A 23,082-nucleotide genomic window follows, 5' to 3' on the forward strand; every position below is an offset into this window, starting at 1 on the left:
AAAAAGTATGAGAAGTGCATTGAATTTGATTTAATCTCGTTAAATTTTTCATTTCGAATTTGTTGAATCTTTTTTGCACTCGACTCGGTCCAAGGATATTTCGAGAAGAACGAGCAGTTCAGTTTATGATTTAAATTCAATAATAAATGTTTGCAAAGCCGCAGCAGCTCCAAAACCGGATGAGCTATAAACTTAATTCAGAAAAAAAATCTCGAGCGTTTAAAGTGACGCCCCCTTAGAATTGAAATTGAAACGAAACCGATAATTCAAATTTGTCGTGCGCTTTGATAGTAAAATTTTTACTTTACACTTACATATATGCGCGTATATACCTGGCCTTGCATAAAATATTAATTTTTATAATTTATGCAAGCCAAAGTATCCAATGCCTCTAAACAAGTTTGAAGGGGACAAGGGTTAAAAATAGGGAGAGACCAAATCGTCTCAAATACATTTGCTTATACTTTTTTCTCTCTCTCTCTTTCTTATTCTTCCTCTCCATGGATAATCATTTAAGAGGAATTCATAATTCTAAATGTTATTACAAGCTAATATGATTATTTTATTCCTCGACCGTCGTAGCTTTTTTAATTTTTCAAGCAATTTAACTGGCCGTTACTTAGTATCCTTATGGCTTCGCAACGGATACTAGTCAAAGTTTCATTTTTTTTCCTTATCTTATTCCTCGGATAGTTTAAAAAAAAGACGTTAGATTTTCGACGTAACGCCATCATTGCTGCCGAAAAAGGTGGCAAAGTTAGCTCCTTCATAAATATAAGTCTTCTAAAAAAGACACATCTGCTAGTTTAAGCCGAAATCGAAACCGCAAAACAATCACGCAACTAACCAGACGGAAAGCTACTCTGTACACTTCACACCATAGGAACAAAAACTTCGCCTAATCAGCAATCAAACATAGACAAGAACGTAAATTCATTGGTTAAAAAACAACTGCGAGTGAGAGAGAGAAAGAGGGAGAAGAAATAAACTGAGAAAAGAGTAAAAGAATAAATAAGGGTGTTGAAGAAACGAAAGAGAATGAGCGAGAATGCGGGAAGGCTTATAACAACTGAACACACGGGAAACAACAGTAGCTGCTGAAAAAACGGAAGTGCGTGGAAGTGCGAGAGTATGCGCTAGTTTAAAGGAAGTTAAAATAAAAGAAAGGATATGAGTTTCGAAGGGGATGAGGGAAACCGAAAATATTAAAGAATTAATTCCTCTTGACGTTTTTACTTTTTACTCGTGAACTTCTCCGCGCTACTAAATTGTTGATTGTAGAAAAAAACTGTTTTCATCTCGCGAGCGCCTCTCGTCGTTTCTCATTGTTCGTCGGTCTGCTTAAGGGGCACCAATTCAATTTTTATTCAGTTCGATCCGGAGTTTCGATGGCTAAGCCAATTAACGATCGAAATAAATGATCGTTCGAGAAAACAGACGTATATATATAGTTCGCCCGAAACAATTGCTCGTTCGATAGCGATTGATTATCAACTTTTATGACTTGTGTGCGCGAGCGTTCAAATTATTAATTTTGAAATTATTCGCGGATATTTATAGCCAGTTTTAGCGACTGATATAAAATTATCAGCTCGTGTATCGACGAAATAATGAAAGTCACTGCTTTCTTTATTGAGCTCGTAACGACTCGCAGATGTTTCGAGTTACATTCGTGATTGCGCGTGTTTTCACCTTGATTTCGTCATTCAATTCTTTCGATCTCTCGAATGAGACATTAAACCAACACTTTTGTGGCTTTTTTATTGCAACAACGCAACACTTACGTGCATAATGTTGAGATCGCGCGACGCATACAAGATGGCAAAGCGTGATTGGAGCCATTTGTAGAGCAGAAAGTATTATAATATTTCGGATGCACTTTCGGTCTCGGTATGCCGGTGCAAACGTGAGCCACATAATGCGCCGCGGACTAGAAATAAGTACATATGCAAAAGACTTCATTATTCGCTCTTATGTGCAGCGTGCATGTGTGTGCGCGCGCGTGTGTGTTCGTTGTACTCACTCTCTCTCGGGCAGTACCAGTACGGGACGGAAGTGGGCTAGACGCGACGCACGAAGCTTTTTCTCTCTCATTCTTAATCTCTTTCTGTCTTTCTCACTCGTTCTTTCTGTTTTAGCCCCTTTTTTCTCAACTGCGTTCACACAAATCTCACAACATAATGCGTTCTCTCTCTCTCTCTCTCTCTCTCTTTCTCTGGACGTTCGGATTTCAGCCTCCCACACACGACAATGGTCCTGCAAGAGAGACCAGTGCGAATATATAACATGTAAGCAATGCGATTCTCTCTCAAGTATATAAATGCTGAGTATATCGCTTTTGCTGATGAGTGCGTACATGTGCGCGCGTGAGCGTGTGCACCTATGAGAACCAAAAGCTGGAATGGCATACGCTTTTAATGCAAAAAAAAGGAGAGGTGGGAGAGCTGGACGAGAGCAGTAGAAGAAGAAAAAAAGGAGAAAAAAAGCAAAGAAAAGGAATTGCGAGATAGAACAAAAACGGTTTCTCAAAGTGCATTATGCGATCGGTGGCAGGACGCGCTGCTCTGTGCTCTGCTCTCACTACTCACGAGCAGCGACCATCAGTGAAAGAAAAGAAAAGACGGCATGAAGGAATAACCCGCTTATATTCCTACGTACACTAAGCTTCGAGTAAAGTACTAGCCGTCCTACACCACCTACCCACCTTTGCATTGAATCCTTTCTTTATTTTCGCGTGCTGCGAAAAAAAACATTTCGATGAATTTAACGAATGCCGATAATGCGCGAGAGGTTTTCTTAAGGGCTTCCACGGGGGTTTAATACACAAGACACGATCGCGTTATCGCGCCACACGATGCGTGTGTGCGTTGGAGATTTATCGCTTATGAGAACGACTCAAACACGACGACGAGGCCTTATGTGCAGCTGCACGTAAAGAAAGATATAGCACTTTTTAAAAACTATCAAAATAAAAGAAAAATGCCTCCGCCGAGTTTGAGAAAAAGCTTGGCGTGGTGTGCTGTGCATGTGTCCGTCCGTACTGTGTGTCTGGGCTATATGAGGGAAACAGGTTCTACGAGAGACAGAGAACGAGCTAAAGCAAATCGTTCCATATATAATACTCTTTCTCTTTCGCTAATTTTCGATCCCGCTCGGTTCATTCCTCTCTTTCTATATATCGCCTTTTCTCTCTTCTCTTACGTACTCTTCATCTTTTATCTTTTTTTTGTTATCTTACTTTTATTTTTATTTCTTCTTCCCCTCTCGATCACGATCTTCTCTTCGTTGTCCTTTTTATTTTTTTTTATTTTCTTTCTTTTTTTTTAGGGGGGGGGGGGGGNGGGGGGGGGGGGGGAGTTCTAAAGAAGAAACCTCTCTTCGGTCTCTTGGACTCGTGTCTTAAGCATGGGTTTTCAGCTTTCGCCTCCGTCAGCGGGTGTTGCTTCGTCGGAATCGTCGTCTTAGTTGCTCAAGTCGTAATGATCTTTATGTACCCTTTACTTGTACTCGTCGCTAATGGACGCAGATAGATATCGTTTCACGCGCTCGCATCGTGCTTTGTGCTCGTAGCAAATTTATTTAGCTAATTTCGTTTAAAATATTTAGCTCAATTTAGTCAATCGAGTCGCGGATATTCTCGCTGCTGTCGGCTCGTCGTCGCAAAATATTCTTGATGAATTTTGACTCGGCAAACGAATACTAATTTGTGGCGACGATTGTCCAGGGTTCTCTCTTTCTATCTTTCTGTTTTATTTTTCATTTTTTCTACACCAGCACTAGGCATACAAAATCTTTTAATCAAACGTTTCTCTCTCAGGTATACAGAACATGGCTATAAAAATCTGTCGCAAGCGATCTAAGAAATTTTGCTTTTTATTATTAGTGTTTTTTGTGTCTGCCTCTGATGCTCTTTCTCTTGTATATGCGCGCATACAAATGTGGACGCATACACACACATGCACGTTGATGACAGGTCGTCCAGTCAATTAGCATAGAATTTCAAACAAGGCATAGACAAACGCTGGACTGCCGAAGCATGGTTACTCACACACAAACCTGCGCGCTTGCTTAGAGGCCTCTATTTCAACCTCCCATACATATTATAAACTGTGTGTACTATACCGGCCGTGTCTAGGTGAAAAAAAAAATATTCGCATAGACCGCACTTGTCTGGGGTTTGTGTTCCAAGAAGAACAAAAACCGAGTCCGCGCCGTTGCCGCCGTTGCTGCCGCGCGCGGGGCGGTGTGTGGTGGCGGCAAGTAGTTTCTCTCGTCGACAGTGCTGCAAGAAGAGCAAAACGAGAGCCCGTGCACAGCGCACACAAAAGCCCCAAGATTCCTTTCGATTTCTACGCTCCTTTTTCCACGGGCTCTCCCCGATTCCTCTAACGCCGCGCGCTCTCGTCTATATAGGTATTCCTCTGTGTGTACTTGCCATAGAGGCGAAGCGCATCGTTTGGGCCAGCACAAGCAGCAGCAGCAGCAGCAGCAGCAGCGCAGACAAACTATAAGTAGTAAGAGAACGAGAGCAAAAAAGGAAAAGAGGGAGGGAGAGAGGGAGAGAACGAGCGAATAAATTCGCGTTCGGGCTTCGGACTCGCTCTCACTCTGCCAAAGGCGCAGCAGTGAAAGGATGCCGAGGGAGCTAGAGAGGAAAGAGGGAACGTCGACGAGATGGTCAAATGAACGAAGAACGGTTATTTGGCAAAGAGTAAAAAAGTACCTCGAGGAGAGAGCAAGAAGTAGAGAAGATGAGGAGGAAGAAAAATAGAAGGTGGAGGTGGCGGTGGGTCCAGTCGTGGTGTAGCTCTCGGATCTCTCTCTCTCTCTCTCTCTCTCGTTCTGCCCCTCTCCCTCTCCCTCTGCGGGACGAAAATAAATTGAAAGACCCGATGCAGTCTCTGCCACGGTCGAGCGAGCGATACGAGACTCTCTGCAGCGCGAGAGAAAGAGAGCTCTTGCCTTGTGCTTGCTTGCTTGCTGCTTCTTAATATGTGTATACCCGAGAGCGCAGTTTAAAGGCTGAGAAAGAGCAACAAGGCCGCTTCGAGCTCGAGCGCGCTTGCTTGCTTGGCTTGGCTTGCTTCTTGCTAAAGTTACAAGGCCAAGAATACATACTCCAAGCGTATATGTGTATACGTACACTCAGCAAGACCCATCCCGTCCCTTTTAGAAAGTCGTCGGGCGAAATTCGACGAAAAAATAATGCACCGGGGATAAACTGCAGCGCAGCGGACGTACTCGAGATTTTAATTGTTTCGTCTGACTCGGTGTAATGGCACAGTGCACACTCGAAGTAATATCGTATCGAGCCAGAGCTTTTTTTCTTTTTTTGATTTTTGAAGCTTTTTCCCAAAGAGCTCAATATAAAAGAAGGAAGGTTTTGAAAAAAAAAAAAAAAAAAAAACTAAAACTCGAGCGAATTTTCGATTTTCAATATTACATTGATGGAGTACATTATGTAAGCGAAGGAAGCGAAAGAGCAGGCGGCAGCAGTAGAGGGGGATAAAATCGGCCGGTTGTACCGATCGATCGTGACGCAATTTCGAGACTCGGTGGCGTAAGCCATCGGAATCCTCTTTCTATTACAAAGGCGATATTGGCTTCTCTCCGCGCGTGTGAGACATGGCTCGTCGTACTTACACACATAGGTATATTATGGTATAGTCGTCGATGGGTTAGTAAAAGCACCAGGCAGTACAGTAGCGCGCAGCGTATAGCACTTGCCAAAGAGCTCTCGAGTATGTCTACCGCGCGCTTATATAGACGGTCGCTCATCATTATTTCATACGTCTCGTATACATATAGCTCCTCGCGCATGCTAATGTGCAGCAGTAGCAGCAACGGCGATGTATGCGTGCATATATTCGGGCTACAATGGAAATAACAATAAGTTTATAACGCAGCGGCAGCGGGCGAGGCGTGTGGGGGAGTATATGTACGGCAGCTGCAGACGAGACGTATAGCCGAGTTGCAGCAACGACGAAATAAGAGCAAAAACTGCGTTGGCTTGCATACGTGGACACAGCGTGTAGGCCCTTTTATATACGTACGTATCGTCGATTGTCTGTCTCGACATAGTCGTCGTCTTCTTCGCGTCACTATCTCGCTTAAAGAGAGGCTTAGGCTCCTTTTGGGTTAAATCGCGTGAGTCTCCGCTGCCGCCCGTCGTCGTCGTCGTCGTCGTCGACGACGCTGCAAAGGTTCACGAACTCTTGTCTCTCACCTCTTCTCCTCTTCTCCCCTTCTTTCTCCGTAGACGTCTGCGGTATATCTATATGTATACGCGTTTGGGCTTTCTCCTTCTCTCTCTCGAACACACGATACAGACTGTATATGCAGCACGCGTCTCTCTCTAATGTATCGCTTATTCGCTCGCACTCCCTCGTGCAGCTAGATTTCGGTTGATTTTCGCGCAGTTGCCGCGGCTCCCTCAAGGTCTTTGGCGTTTCTTGCACTCTTCGTGCTCCCTCCCTTCTCCTCCGCATCTGCATTCGCGTTTGTTCCGTTTTTTACTAAAACCCGTCGTCGCCTTCTTCGCGCGAGCGCGTTTTTTTGCTCTCCTCTTTTCTTTCATATTTCAGTGACTGTTGCGTGCTTCTCTATCTCAATGTCGGAAGAATTCGAAGATGTAGCGCGGATAAGGTCGTCGCGTCGAGAAATCGGTGTATTGAGTTCAAGGTGCTCGCTCGCCACCTCTCGCGACAGGTGTACGAGCAAATGGTGCACAGGATTCGCACCTTGTACTACAACCACCCGTCCCTACACACACATATATATTAATTCAATCAAATCGATTCCGAAAGTCGAGTATGTAATACACATGAGTTCGGTTTGCACGGATCAGCTTACGCGCGTGCAGTGATGTAATCATCCGAGCCACCCTCTGCTCTCTGCCAGCCATGTAGCCCATATCCGCAGACAGTTGTTGATTCAGATTGGCTCGGCGATGGGCAACTCTCTACTAGTCCTATGTGGCTTTTGTTCGAGCTACCAAACGCCCCATCGAATTTATATACGCATCTATACATACGTAGGCTTATATATAAAAAGCGACGCACAGCTTGTGTGGACATTAGCATTCAATCGGTGCGCGCGGACCGCTTATATTATATTGTGTGTGCAGCAATGCCGCAAACCGCCAAGGTCAAATGCTAATGATCAAAGGCAATGATGCGGGGGATTTTGGGTCATTCATTGACATCGCAAGCAGAATTTGTGCGAGAGAGATCGATTAACTCAAGCATAGCCGAATTTGGAAGGTTTGACTCGCGAACACAATGTCCATGTCCGCGCACATGATTTCTGTCCTCTTGAAATGGTGTCTCGCCCGAGTCTCTCGGACACGTCCGAGGCTCTTTAATTTTCAAGAGGTCTCCCTCTGCGCTCATTTAAATCTATTATAACGAGCGAAAAAGGCTGCATTGTGTATAGGGGGAGGCCATGGCTATGCGTAAAAGGGGGGTATTTACACTTGGTACTTTTTTTGCTGCTGCTACTGCTGCCACGTTGCTCAAGAGCGTATACAACAGCGTGATTCGCGCGAACAAAAGAGCACCTAACGCGCGCTCGCCTGCAGTAATCTTATCGACACCCCTTATCAGTTGCAAAAAAAAACTCCTCTCGATATTTTGTTGTTTACCTACACGTATGTTTCTGTATGCGTCTAACAAAGGGGTATTGGTCGTTTAGCTTATACGTTCCTGGGTTTAGAGTATTATGCGAATCGAAGCGGAGCCCTCTACTCGCGCCAGACTCTCTACTTTGCGTCCTTGTCTCGAGCGTGTGCACGAGTGCGTTGGCGAACATCGCTCCGGAGAGCAAGAGAGAAAGAGACGACGACGGCGGCGGCGGCGGCGGAAGAAGAAAGGCGCACATGCACACGACGTTATGTACGTGTGTGTACCCGTAAGCTCTGGCTTGGACTTTGGTCGTGTCGTGTACACGCGCGAGTCTCCGCGTTTATACATATTTGTGTGGGTAAGCCTTGGGTATTGCCAATAACATGAGCCCGAACTGGTTTGCCAAATATATAAGTGAGAGGAAGACGACAACGACGGCGGCAACGACGACGACGACGACGAGGTGGTGGTGGCGGTGATGGTGAAGGTCGCCGTCTCAGGGGTGGTAAAATCCATGCACAGGACCGAGACTGCTGCTACGCCGTTCTCCCTCCGTCTGTTGCACGTATCTTGCAAACGTGTGCTTTGAGCTGGGCAGCAGCGGCAGCAGCATAAGCAGCTCTGCTCTCTTTCGTCCGGCTCCCTCCCTTTGCGCTCCGTCTTCGAGGCTCTCTCTCTCTCCTCTCTTCTCTGTTTGGTGGTACTACGTGGATCTGTGTGTGTGGGGCTCTACTACTACTACTTCTATAATACGACACGCATATATGCGAGTACGCGCGCACATGTACACGAGGAGAGAAAGAGAGAGAAAGACTGGCTGACTGGCTGCTGGCCTGGCTCTCTTCTGCGCGCTGGCCTGGGGTGGTTCGCCTCGTCGTGCGAATTTCATACACACATCCACACACAATATACACGGCGCGTCGTCTCTCGGCAGCACGCACAACAGCCGGCAGCGCAGCAGCGGCTGCAGCTCGTTCTTCGTCCCAGTCGCGCCAGTCGAATTTATGCATCACGGCTATGTAGGCACGAGAGCCGCGACTCGGCACCCTGGCGGCAACAAAATTCAAGCACCCATAGTACCAACGACAGCGGAGCAGCGGCGCGCGCTAGAACAGCAGCGGCACAGCAGTGACAACGCAACTACTTTAGCTGATAGCATAAGCGATCGTGCCGATAGTGACAAAGCTGCTAGTGGCAACGGCGACGACGACTCATCACTACTACTAATTCTCTCTCTCCCGCGTCCGCCAAACGCTAATCGTCGTGACGACCTGCGCTACTACGACCCGGCTACCTTATTATCCAGAGTGACAAAACAAAGAAGCGAATAATAATAAGTGCGCCGCGACGATGATTCAAGTTAATTTTTAAGTTAGTTCGGTTATTGATAGTTGTTCTCGTTGATCAAGCTCCTAGTGTATCAAGAAAAGTTGATTATTGCCGATAAAGTTCGACCCTAAGTGAATTAATCTCATCTGAAGAGGAGAGTGGTGTGCTTGTATGAAGCTGGAAAAATTGCAATATCGAGTATTGAGTTCATAACCGTGTGCGACTTTCACACTCTCCTCCGAATATTTTTTACTTCGACATAAGTGATTTATTTTTATTGTAATAATGAGCGATTTCGCGAGTGCTTGCAAGAATATCATGAAATTTGTTCGATTCATCGGCTGCTCGTTGACATCCAACGAGTGAGGAAGCAACTACCACTACCTACTGACTTCAAGAGCGAAGAGCCAAGAGTCAAGACGACCATCAACGGCGTGAAAATCATCATCATCGAGGACATCGACATAGCCGACGACATCAACTACAGCAGTAATCATCAGCAGAGGTGCTACAGCCAAGCGAAGATTCGACAACGCAACAAGAAGCGCCGACGAAAGAAGATACGAAAATTATCAAGAACGTAACATTTATTGTTTTTAAGTGCGAAAATAAGTGTAAACGAAATCCATTGAGAATTTCACGTCGATCAATTTGTTGTCAATTTTAGTATCAGTAATTATTATTGTTTTCCCCCGTAATATCTATCGAGTGTTAAGTTTAATCTGTGTGTGTTAATCTGTGTGTTACAAAGAGCAACCGACTATTGCATTACTTGACAATCTTGTTCAACAAAAAAAAAGAAAAAAAATAGAAAAAATAATCATCGTTAGTTTTTACCGACAACTTAAGAGACTTTGAAGCATAAGAAAAGAGATCGACAAAAAGCTCGCGCGCGCGTGTAACAAAAGTGCGACAAGTCCCGAGATTTAACCCGAAGTCATCAGCTTAATCATCAAGTACGTTGGCTATTAGTAGGCGGATGGCAGACGAGAACTGGTTGAGTCCGGGTTAAACATAAGGAACAACAACGAAAAAAAGGTGAACAAAAATTCATAAAAAAAAGCATCATATGAGTGGAGCGAAAGCTCGCTTGAAATCTACTAGATTCTAAGTTTCTTTCATGCTCTCTATAAATTGGTGTGTGGAACGAGTGCGTTGTTACATGATCTGGGGGTGAGTGTAATTGTCGGCCCTTTATCGAGTGCAGTTTGACTACTGCACCTGTGTACCGCAGAAACCGCGTGTACAGAAACAGAGGGAAAAAGAAGCGAAATCGATTCTAGGGAATAAAGTGGGAGAAGAAAAATTGGCGCGCATGAGACTAACAAGTGCTGTGCTACCTCTCGCAGGGGGAGGGGGGGGGCCTAAAAACTTTTCACGTTTTTATTCCTATGTATTGATCAATCAATTCAAATTCAAATTCAATTGATATCGCTAGAACAATATCAATTTGTTCATATCTTTGTGGTTCAGGTTCTTTTTGTTTTGGGAAGCTCGGTACATGTAAAAAATATTTAGTTCTCGTCTAATCGTTCAGTTAGTCAAGGGCATTACCATTACAAAAAAGTTGATTAACAATTTCATCCCGACGCAAAATTCCACTCTACTTTTTCATTCTTTTCTCTCATTCTCTCTCTCCGCGTGCATTACTGTCATTGGTTACGAGTTGCATTCATTTAACTCGGGCGGCACATACACAATGTAATACATTAAATAAGTGAAAGACCAAGCTTACACACACGTAAGTGTGCATACACATACTTATTGTGTGTATTATAAATTTGTGCGCGGGCTCGCTGAAAAAAAATCACCTCTATATAACTCGCTCTCTCGGGCGCGAGTTCGCTTTTGTTTGCTTCATTTTCGTTCTTTCGCGATTCGTTGTTATATATAGTAAATGCTATTATACGGCGCACACATACTCACGTAGAAAGAGAGTAAAAGCAAGTGAGCGAGAGAGAGAACAACTATTTTTCGCGAAACAATAGTGTGTGCATGGTATACAGGAACTTGTGCTCGGGTGTGCATGTGTGTGTGTGTGTGTGTGTGTGGATGTATGTACCGTGCATTTGCCAAAACGCCACAGGTATCGCATACGTGTTCTTTGCTTATTCTTTTACACGAATGTAGCCGCTTCAATTCGTTTTTTTTTGACCGACCGACCGAAATAGCCAACTATACTCGGGTTTTATCTTGCTAATATGCATATTTTAATATAAACTTGTCTCTCTGCATTTTTCATTGCATCAAATTTTTTTCCGTGGCAAAAAAACTACCAAATGCGTCGTCGATCGATCCCCCTCCTTCGAAAAGATTGTACATGAAACATATGATTTCGTGAAATCTCAGTAATATCCTTTTTTTATTTGCTGGAACTAAAGCTCATAACCAAAGCTCATAAACTACGCGAAATTGTTCACAAGTTCGACGACAAATTACGACAAGTTATTCTGCAACCGTGCAAAATCGCGAGACCGAGCTGCTCGTTCGAGCTCGCGCCCTTTCAAATTTGCTGCTTTCTCGCATGTATATAACGTATGTATCTCGTATCGAAAACCTGTTTGACTTACTGAGCGCGCACTTATACGTGGGTAAATACAATTGCACATGCTGCAGCCCGAAAAAAAACGAGAGCGTATAAAATCCGCAAGATTTCACGCGGTATATAAAATAATCGTAGAGGGAATTGCATGAAAACACGTGTGCGCGCAAGTGTAAGGAAAATTTTCCTCGAGACGCGTCGCGCGCGCTCGATGTAACATCACATGACGAGTCGGCTTGAGCGCGCGCGCGCGCTTGTCTGGCTAAATCCGACTATTACTCCTGAAAATTGAATTTCTTCGAGAGCGCGTGACTTTCAATTTCCACCCGACTCGTTACACTCAAACGCTTCTTATTCATTTACAAATGTCTTTGCTCCATCTCTTTTTCTCTTTTTCTCTCTGCATTTCCGTGTGGCTCTAGCTCTCTGTTATTGCACTTTTGTTTTGCAGCGTAACGGCGCAGCAAACGCACAAGCCGTCTCCCTCTGTTTCTCATCTTTCCGCTCTCTCGACACTTTTCAATGTATTTTATTTGATGCGTGTACCTATGTATCGTGTGCAGCGCGCGCGAAAGTTGCAGTGCTACGCGGGTTATTGTTCCTTAGTCGCGCGTTGCATCGATTTTCCGCAGCGGTGCCGGGCTCTCTTTTCTCTCGTTCTCGTTCTGTGTGAAAGAGCGAGCGGAACACGCCTCCTGCATTTCGCCGTAAGTTGTGTGTGTATGTGTGTGTGCGCGCATATGCACCCGATGCATTTCCAACGGTCGGGGTGGATGGAGAGAGAAAGAAAAATTCAAAATGAAAAATATAAAATCAACGGTCACTTTTGCCTGCATTTATAGGAGCGGCGCGCGGACAAAAGCGATGTGTATATGTGCAGTGCAACGCAATGCAACCGGGTGCATATGCACAAAAATCGATGGGGGGAAAAAGTTGCAGTAGCAGCACACGTGTGCGTGCATGTTAGTAGTTGCAAGAAAAAATGCTATATTCGTGCATACATGCGTGCGTTGCGCTTGACTCCCCGTCAGACTGTACATGTATGTACGTGTGTGTGCGTGTATGGGCGCGCGATCCGATGCAACGGCCAAACTCGAATGTGCATGGCAAAGGTTCACATGCGCGCACGCATAGGGGAAGATTATATAGAAAAATAAGAAAGGCACAAAAGTGCACAAGCACATTATTCTAGCAGTGCTGCGCTGCTGCTGCAAGTAGGGGGGTAAAAAAAAAGTCGTCGTATGAGAGAGTCGAGACGCGAGTGGGGGGAGAGAGTGCAACAGCAGCAGCAGCAGCACGCATACACACCAACACATTCAGTGTACGTGTATATGCTGCTGCACATATATAGCGAGGCGAAGTGCAAAAGCGGCTTTTATATTTCAGCTGCGCGCCGGTGCGCCCGTTGGTGAATTTGTCAAGTTTCTCTTTCTCTCTCGTTCTTTTCTGCCTGTGCTTCGTCGTCGTCGTCGTCGTCGTCGTCGGTGTATATTAGTGCATACACATTGGCAAAGTATAAGAGAGAAAGAGAGAGAAAGAAAGAACGGAGTGGAGGTGCATGTACGCCAGTGCGAGCTGCTGCTGCTGTTCTCTGCAGCTCTCTGTGTAAGTGCACGTATATGCGAGTGTAGTATCAGTGTGTGTGCGTGTGCAGGCGATGCCCCCGCCGCCCGACGGCGGAATATATTCGCAAGCAGCAGCAGCAGCAGAAACATATATATAGTGGCAGTACTATAGCGAGTGCAGCTCTGGCTTATACAAAAGGTTGGCAGTGATGCGCATTCCCGCCGTCGGTGTGTAGCGCTCGTCGCGAGGGGCTTGTTGCTTGCTGCTCTCTATCTCTCTTTCTCTTTCTTCCGACGTGTGCAGCGGCGGCAGTGTAAGTGTATATGCAGTGCATTCACGTATAGATGCACTTGGGCTTGCCGGCTTGTACAGCAGCAGCGGCAGCAGCAGCAGCAGCAGCAACAACTCCTTTCTTTTCTTCTCGGCTTGCTGCCTGCTGCTTCGCGCTCATTGCGGACTAGCCAGTGTACAGCGAAAAAGTGAGTAGTGCGCGTATATAACATCGAGTTTATCTATATCTGTACGTACTTCGTTCGTATCTATATATATATATAGAAAAGATAAGTGTGCAGTGCCGTCGTCAACGACGGACTTGCTCCTCGTCGTCGTGGCCGCGCACCGCGTACGGCGCACCAAAGAGGAGAAACGACTCCTCTCCTTTGCCTCTCCGCCGCCTCGCTGTATACCGTTCTACCCTCGGCTCCGGTACTGATCTCCGTGTTATCTCGCTGTGTTATCATTGCAATTGTGCCTGTTAAAACCTTTACATATTATAGCGCATTACATTTATACATATAATATATAGTATACATACATATATTTATTATTTACATCTATTTATCATTGTTATTATACACATACACCCACGGATATTGTACACGTAGTGCTCGGTATTAATTATAACACACACATACGGCGTCGACGTCGAGTCAAGTGCGCAGTTAGAAAGAGAGCCAGTAGCCGCCGCGACGCCTCCGCGAGATGTGCGAGTGTTGATTGTGGTGGTGCTGGTGCGCGGGTGGTGTGTTGAGCTAGTGCTAGGTATATAGTTATCAACATCGACGTTCGTCGCCTCGAGCGCGACGCGTCTATAAAAATTAACAGTGTTTATTTGTGTGCTGCACATGGAAATTTGAGAAAATTGTGCACTGTGCGTGTGATCGACTCCAAAGCTCGTTATTTATTACGGAAAAACAGAGAGAGAGTCTGTGTGCCGCGTTGCCATTGCTGCACTCGCTCTCTGTCTCTCTCTGCCGCCAGCAGCGAGTTATGCACCAGCGAGCTTAGTGTCGTTCTCGATCCCTCTCGCTTCTCGCTCCGCTATCTAGACACGAATTTCCGGTAAAGTATATTCAACAACGTCATGTGCATGCGAATACACGATCATCGTCGTCGAGATTTTGTCGAGTAACGACTTTGACGCCCTCCTCCGCGAGTTGATTCATACATTTTCACACAAAAGAATAATCGCAATTTGAATGAAAGATGTTGCAAAAGATAAAAAAAGAAAAAAATATACATAAATTCATCGATATCTCTTGTACAGAGTGCATAATACTTATATCTACGTGTGCTCGCGATCGGTTATTGCCTTCGCGTGTGTCGCGCGAGTCTCGCCGTTGAGAGGGGACAACTTATCTTTCTCTCCCTCTCGCGAATACACATATACCAATGCACGTCGAACGAACGAAAGAACGAACGAACGAACGAACGAAATAAGAAGTAGAAAAAAATGAGTAAAAAAAGTATAAAAGTAGCAGCAGCGACGGAGCAGCTAAGTTTCGACCGGCCGGCACATAAGTTCACATATACGTGTACACGAATACACACACACACACACACACATGTGTAAATTCTCCTTCTCTTGTACTTTCTGCAAGCCGAGGTTGAGAACATATCGCGATGGGCAAGTTGCTTGAGTAGCAGCAACAGCAGCAGCCACGGCGGAGGTAACAAACGGCCATGCGAAAGGAGTATATGTACACGGCTTAGAAAATATCTCTGTGTATATTTGTGCGAAGAGAGGAGAAAAAGAGGGGCAAGCTTCTCTCTCTCTCTCTCTCGTTCTCTGCGATGCGCGAAAAAGAAAGAGAAACACATTGGCGCGCTTATGCGCTTGCGTTTGCAGCCCCACCGTTGCACACGGCCACATACACACACGCACACATATATATATAGCGAGCGCGCGATAAACCCTGCACGTATACTCCACTCGATGCACCAATACACGAATGCACTCGATTCTCGCTTGCTCGCGCGCGCATATGTATGCGTGTGTATACACGTAGTATTTTTCTTTTTTTATTTTCCTCTTTTCGTAAGAGAGCGAGACGGAGCGCGGGTTCGTTGTCCAACGCACACTTGTGCGAATTTTCTTGTACGTGTGTGCGTGCATGAGAGTTAGAGACCCGAAGAAAGAGGAGGAAAAAAGAAGACGACGTTGAAGAAGAATAAGAAAAGGGTTGAGAATGAGGATTTAAATTCGGTACTTTGTTGAGATTCATTGTGGAGACTTGTGTGTATGTGTGCGCGCGTATATGCTGTATTATAGGTTCTACCTCTCTTTTTTAACTCTCTCTATACCCGGTACACTGGCTCTACTTTGAGATATACGCGTTCGTGAGCTGCCCCTGAATGTAAAAGACACGTCTGATTTGCTTTTTTTCTCTCTCTCTCTCTCTCTCTCTCTCTCTTTCGGGCTTTGCTTCTTTCACTCGTGCTTGGACTTTTTTTTGCGCTACTGCCCTCTCTCTTTCTTGCCATCATAGACGTCCTCGTCCGAGCGTGTAATATATACACGCACGACGTTGTTTATTGCCCGAGAGCCCAAAAGGGATAGACAATCACAACCTGATGCTTGTTGTTATGCGCGTATACGTATGGTAGAATATACGTATGGTCTGTGTGAAATTACGTGAAATTCGAGCGGACATGGTTTCGGACCGCCGCTGCATATTTTATTATTTTATATATGTGTGTGTGCTAAGCGCCATCATGTGTTGAAGAGCACATTGATGAAAAATACAGTACATGTATGCATTTATAGAACCGTATATATAAATTCTCTTCTTTCTCTCTCTCTCTCTCTCTCTCTCTCTCTCTCTCTCGGCGATTCTCTTTTGTATATAATGTATTTTGAATACATATCCAGAGGCTCGAGAGAGTACATCGCGACTCGAGGAGAGCTCCTCTCCGTGAGTGCCGGTATAAGCTTGGCTGTTTTATGTAGAATATATACGTATACGTATGGCTTGTCGATCGATGAATTCACCAGATGTACACACGTACCGGAGGGAGTTTATGTATTCGCGAGAAGCTATAACTTCGCCACATCGATCCGCCAAAGCTCCGCAAACCTTCTCTCTTACATCTCGCGCGCTTCTCGAAAGGAGAAAATTTTCGTTTGCTTCTCGCGCATATTTACTTCGATATTTATATTTTTTTTCATATTTACGAGTGTCCAGCTCTGTTTAAACGCTCAGCCGATCGATCGATCATTCCTTGCGTTAGAGAAAATTTCCGCAAAACACGCGCGCGCCCCGCAACAACGTCAACGTCGTCGTGATCGGAGTCTCGAGCTCGTGCGCAGTCTATGCAATATGCGTGTGTTGGTGTGACGCCAGCAACAGCAGCAGCAGCAGCACCACCGCCGCCGCCGCCACTTTTGCTGCCGCCGTCCGCCGCCGCCGCCGTCTGTATACCCACGCACACACACACACACAGAGTCGCGAACGGGCTGAGCTCGCGCGCTCGTATAGGGCGGTCATTGCACCGTCAAAAGTTCAATGAAATATATTCTACACTCTCGCATGTGATTCATACGTTGATTCGCGCGCAAACAGCAAGCCACCACCACGGCATGGTATCCTCTCCTGCGTTACTATATGTGCCGCGCTGCGTATTTAACTCTGTGTATGCACAAGTGGCCAAATTCTCGGCAGGCATTATAATGTATAAATCATTCAATCAGTCCATCGAAATGATACGCATAATTGTAATGTACACAGAGCACGCGTATATATATATTTTAATCGCGCCTGCATGTGTGTGTGCGCGTAGGGTCATTCGCTCTTTTAGCAGCAGCAGCAGTAATCGCGCATCCGAGCAGTGCACGCAGCATACAAATTTAACGCGGACAATTAAAGCGAGTTTACAAGGACACAAAAGATTACCCTTTGCCTTGGCAACGTGTAGCAGCAACAGCATGTGGATAATATAATATGTTGCTCCGTAATAGAAGCGCGTCACGCGCGGGCTCGGAACTAATCGAGCCCGAGACTTTTTTGCGAGCTTTTTTTGTAGCTTTCCTGCTTTACTCTCTATCTCGTTCTCCTTTGTGCGATGATCTACAAACGCAAACACGGTTCCGCGGAAACAGTGTAATTTATCGATTTGCTTAATTTACGATTGATATGTATATTTGAATTCGGCTATTTTTTGCGCTCGTCCCGTTTGTTTGTCCAAAGCAAAGCATTGCGCGCGCGAGAACAGTTTATCGCTTACAACGCGTACTTTCACACCTCTGCTGCTGCTTTCGCTCTCGTCAGTCGAAAATAATTGTTTACATCTACCAAAGTCGGGGGGGCTTTTTTTATCGGAGAACAAACACGGAAAAAAAGAGCGTTTCTCGCGCAAATGCAGAAAAAAAGTTAAATCTCCGTATAAATTTGCGGGCGCATCGTTCCGTACGAACACGAATATTTTAACTTTGAGACGACGACGACGATGACGACGACGACGAAGAAGAAGCCATGAGCTTTGCCGAATCGCAGCGCCTCCACCGCAAACTCTATGCAGCCAACGCGGCGGTGTGTTTCCGTGTGCTAAAACCTTTTCGCGAATTCTCTTCTCTCTCCGTCCTCCTTGCCTTGTGCAACAGCAGCAGCAGGCGGCGGTGAATTTACCTTCTCTCTCTCTCGTCGCTGCTACTGCTGCTTCGCAAACTTACTCCGTTCGCCGTCGTCGTCGCCATTTCTCGCCAGTCTGGGCTGCTCCCCCTCTCTACCCACCCGGTTGATGTTGGACGGCGACGACGACGACGACGACGCCGCCACTGCTTGTGTGTACTCTCTTACTCCTTTTCTCACTCGTATCTTCGCGCGCGTCTCTGCTGCGTTGTGTGCGTGCCTGTGCAGAAAAGGGCGATTTTAGGCGCGCTCGAGCAAAGGCAAGAGCAAAAAAAAAATTCAACCGAGCGAAAGAGAGAGAGAGAGAGAGAGAAAGAAAGAGACGGGACGTGTAAGTGCAAAAGCAGGCAGACCAGGCAGGCTGCCTGGCTGTTTATACGAGACGGAGAGAACAGTGCGCGTCTCGTCCCCTTCGTCCGTGCATGTATATATGTGTAATATAGCATCTCTATACATTTGTACACCTTACTTTATATACTGACTGCTGTCGCTCTGCGCTCCTCGCAGACTCGGCAGTTATGCCGTGCGTATCTGTGCGTTACAAGTATAATCGGAGCAGCTCCTAAAGTATTTCTGCTGCTGCTGCTGTCGAGATATCGAGTTGAGCGCGCGCCGAGATACCAAGTGCTGCTCCTCGTCTCTTCAGTGTAGCTCTTTCTCTCTCTCCCGCCAGTCAGTGCAAAATTCATCGCGTTCACGTCGCGTCGCGCAAAAAAAAGTCAAGTCGAGTGCAGTGTATGTAATCTCTCGTGTGTGTGTGTGTGCAGTTGTGCAGTTGACGCTGCAGGGGAACAACAACAACAACAACGGCAACAAGATGGTTATGTGTCCGTACCTCGTCGTTCTGACTCGTGCAATTTTCTAAGAGTCTCGACTCTCCTCCTCTCGGAAAAAGCCTCCTCTGCACCACCACCGACAAAAGTGAGCAATATATTTTCCCATAATTCACCGATGCCGGCCGGCGGTATATAGCATATAATCGCTCCGAGCTCCAATGTTGTGATATATACAGTGCATCGTCTTTTCTGTTGTCGTCGTCTCGCGGCTGCGGCGTCTTGGCAGACGCTTCGCGAACACGGCTCGACCCGTGTGCAGTGTGCAAAATAAATATCCGTGTGTGTGTGTGTGCCTGTCTTTGTGAGTTCGTTCGAATTTATATGGCATGCATGCAATGTGAAAAAGAGCAAGAATGAAATTGAAAAAAAAAGAGGCCAAGCTGCCTCGCTATTGTTAGAATCGCTCGCGGCACCAGTAGCAGCAACACAGCGCGCAGCAGTTGCTGCTTCTCTTCGCTTGCTCGCTCGGCTTTCTCTCTTATCGTTGTTGCACTCGTTGCAACTCTCGAGAAGACAGATATTATGTATGTGCGGACGTGTCCCTCATTACGCGGCAGCGGCGGTATTGCTGTGTTGTTGCCGCTCCAGTAGTATGATATAAGGCGGCTGCTGCTGCTGTTGACTTATCGCATCGTGCATATTAATATTTACGTTATTTATTTGTGCGTCGATGAAAGAATAAACAAAGCTCCGACAGCGCGCATATCGCGAAACGTGATTAGAGAGCTGGACAGGGAAAAAGTTTTCGATTCGACACCGAAACAAGTGAGTGCAATAACAGATGGAACGTCGTGCATTATTTTATTCTGCTCCGTCTTTTTCAAATCTTTGCGCTCGACGCGAATGACCACCTGAAATTTGCTGCGCCTGCGACGATGGCCTTCTCGGTCTAACCCGTCGCGTCTTGATCGGCTTTTATTTTTTTTTCTTCATTTTTCGTTTCCCTTGTTTCTTCTCCTCTATACAGCTCCGTGAGAAATGTACAGCGCACGACGTTAGCCATAGTTGTTGGTCTTATCGACAGGTTATAAAACTCCAAGCCATAGGAGAATAGTTTGTGAAAATAATATAACCCCGGCTGAGCTGCATTCATTGTCGCTTATACTTTACAAACTTTACAAACCGCATTTAATAAAGAATCAAAATTCAGTGAACTCGAGATTAGGCTTTTGTGCGTGCGTGTTTTTATCGAAGCGTGTGCGAGTGCGCATTTAATCAGATGACGTCGGATGTTGTGTGCAGTGACGATACGTACGGTGATGACGATGATAATAATGCCGGCATCGTCGTCCCCGCTGCCGCGACCGGCGCCGTCGACGAGCTCCAGCAGCAGCAACAGCCCTACGGTCGGCTGTCGTACTCGCTGCTCGTCGTCGTGACCGACGACAAAAACGGCGCCGCTGGCGGCAGAAACGACAGCGGCTACTCGAACATGGTCAACAGTAACGAAAATAATTGCGCGACGCTCACCGAGTCGACCGAAGAGTCGTCCTCCTCGACCCCGTCGTCGTCCGCTTCCTCGTCCGGTCAGCCGCCTTTCCCGAGCTCCCTCAGCTTTTTCCTCCTGCCCAATTGTAAACCGCTCGTCTTTCTACTCATATTATACGATATGTTAATTTAGCTCATACATTATAATACAGTTGCTCATCTTTTTTCCGCGACGAGCTTTTGAAAATGTTGTCTCTCTAACCGGCCCTCGTATTCGATCTTAATTTTTGCAGATATGGCAGAGGGGAACGGGGAAATAAAAGGTGAGGACAACAAATCCAAGGAGGAGATGGATTACGTTGAGCGCACCGAAGATCACTCCAAGCTCATACAGTATGGCCTCAACGAGAAGGTCGCCGGTAAGCTCGACGAGATCTACAAGACCGGGAAACTCGCCCACGTCGATCTTGATGAGCGAGCACTGGACGCGCTCAAAGAATTCCCGGTCGAAGGTGCCCTCAACGTGCTCACCCAATTCCTCGAGTCCAATCTCGAGCATGTGTCCAACAAGTCGGCGTATCTCTGCGGCGTCATGAAGACCTACAGACAAAAGAGCCGCGCCGGACAGAGTACAGGTAGTACCAACACGACGCCCAAAGCACCCGATGAGGATAAAATCAAGGTGAGCCCGTGTACACACACACGCACATTTATAAATATACACAGGCACCTCCTTCTTCTCCTTTTGCTTCGTGCTCGGCTCTTCTCTTTTGCTTTTCCCTTCTTTTCAGATAAAACTCGTTTCGTCTAGCTCTCGTTTGCATCTCTCGTTTTCATTCTCTTCTAACGAACATGTATTTTTTTTCTCTTTCCCTAGCTCATACTGGAAAGAACAGGCTATCCACTGGATGTCACCACTGGTCAAAGGAAGTATGGAGGTCCGCCACCAAATTGGGAAGGCCCCATTCCTGGCATCGGATGTGAAGTAAGCGTCATTTTCGAGCAACGAGCTATGTAGCTCATTTTTCCATGCTCGTGTAATTCAACTCGTTCTATAATCAAATTTGTGTTTTTTTTCTTTCTCTCTCTCTCTCTCGCCAAGGTTTTTTGCGGTAAGATCCCCAAAGACATGTACGAGGATGAGCTGATACCTTTGTTCGAAAAGTGCGGCAAAATCTGGGATCTCAGGTTAATGATGGATCCCATGACGGGCACAAATAGAGGATACGCCTTTATCACATTTACAAATAGGGAAGCAGCGCAGCAAGCTGTCAGAGAGGTATGCCAGACTCCTTACAAAGTCTTACGTGACTGTCCTCCTGGTACATTTACAATCTAATATTTTCTCATTCTCCCCCATTAGTTGACTACCACGTCACCATAAATTCATTGAATCAATATTTTTAATTTTTATTTTTTTTATTTCAAACTTACAAAATTTTTATTGCTATCAACAAATTGCGCTAAATCAAAATGTTTAACTCGCTATTTTAATTTGCATAAAGTATTTGCGTTGTTTCTTATAATTTGCAGTTTTGCATTTTGAAATTGTGTTGTTTATCGTTAAGCATTTTAATTGAGTGTCGATATATTTACATGTGGCTTGTTCCGTGCTCATCCTATATTTATTTTTGTAGATACTTCTAGTTTTTTTTATCAGTTATTACCAAATCAAGTTTAAAAATAGTCGTCATATCGATGTTTTAATTTTGATCACAGTCCACGAACAATCCACATAAATAATAGTTTTAATTTAAATTTATGCCTCACTGACCATTTTTATTCATAGTTCAAAATACATACGCATACTGACATTCAACTTGTATCCCGAAACAAACATGTATATGTTGTGTGACGGAGACACGAGCAAGGCGATTATAACAGAATGCTACGGATGAGTTTCTTTTCCAGCTCTCCTCTTTGCTCAGTGGGCAAAATTGGGAGTGGAGAACCTTCCTGAAAAAAACATATACAGCCAATCAGTAGAATATTACATGAATTTCTTTAATTGGTCAAACGCGAATATTTCGTACATAGGTTTTGCATTTAAGTAAATCGCGATTATTTTTTTAGCAAAATTCGACGAGACAAAACTGGTTATCTAGTCACTTCTTAGCTGGAGTGCACTAGCCATTGCTTCAACGCAAAAATACGCGCCGGTCTAGTTATTGTGTCAAGGTTTTCGAACAACAAAATACAATTTATAATGGAAATCCACGCAGCACCATGCTGTAAAATCGGTCAAAAAATGTTTTATTCAGTTTATTTTATTTTTATTATAATATTGCTTTTATAGTAAATACGTAATATTTTTCATGCTTCATAAAATTTCTACGATTCAAATCGGTCATTTATTTTTTCTTTTCTTTTTTTTCTAATTATTATTCAAAATTATAATTATATTTATTTCTTGTGACAAACTTATTTAAATAAAATGAGGCATGTATGTGTTTTTTCTTAATCCCACAGCTCGATAATTACGAAATAAAACCCGGCAAGAGTCTGAAAGTTAACATTAGTGTTCCTAATCTACGACTTTTCGTGGGGAACATACCAAAGTCAAAAGGCAAAGAGGAGATCTTGGACGAGTTTGGTAAATTAACAGGTAAAGTGAATTCGAGGCGTGTGTTTACCTATACCTACAACCTACCTATACCTGCCTCTTCTTACTATGTACTAAAGTAAAAATTAAGAGAGTGGTCGCTTTATAAGTAGAATTTGTCTGCATCATTGCTGCAAAATATTTTTGCCATGTATTATTTCATCATTAGTTATCTGAAGTATCAAAAATCTATGAGATAATTGATCATCAACACAAAAAATCTTTTAAGATCAAAATGTATTTCGAGTTG

General features: G+C 45.0%; 1 protein-coding gene across 25 annotated transcripts in view; it reads left to right on the plus strand.

Annotated features, from left to right (window-relative positions):
* The window catches only part of LOC106656222 (heterogeneous nuclear ribonucleoprotein R), a 66,680-nt gene that overhangs the window by 21,876 nt on the left and 21,722 nt on the right, over positions 1 to 23,082 (plus strand). For 19 of the 25 annotated variants that reach the window (XM_023461620.1, XM_023461615.1, XM_023461622.1 and 16 more), the window contains exons 2-4: positions 20,524 to 20,912; positions 21,108 to 21,215; positions 21,333 to 21,509. In XM_023461620.1, coding sequence (XP_023317388.1) covers positions 20,526 to 20,912; positions 21,108 to 21,215; positions 21,333 to 21,509 — 672 coding nt within the window. In that variant the 5' untranslated portion in view covers positions 20,524 to 20,525. The other 6 variants (XM_023461616.1, XM_014377026.2, XM_023461618.1 and 3 more) reach the window with 5 other exon arrangements.

The sequence above is a fragment of the Trichogramma pretiosum genome, unplaced genomic scaffold, assembly GCF_000599845.2.
Source record: "Trichogramma pretiosum strain Unisexual culture from Peru unplaced genomic scaffold, Tpre_2.0 scaffold4, whole genome shotgun sequence".
NCBI classification, from domain to species: Eukaryota; Metazoa; Arthropoda; class Insecta; order Hymenoptera; family Trichogrammatidae; genus Trichogramma; species Trichogramma pretiosum.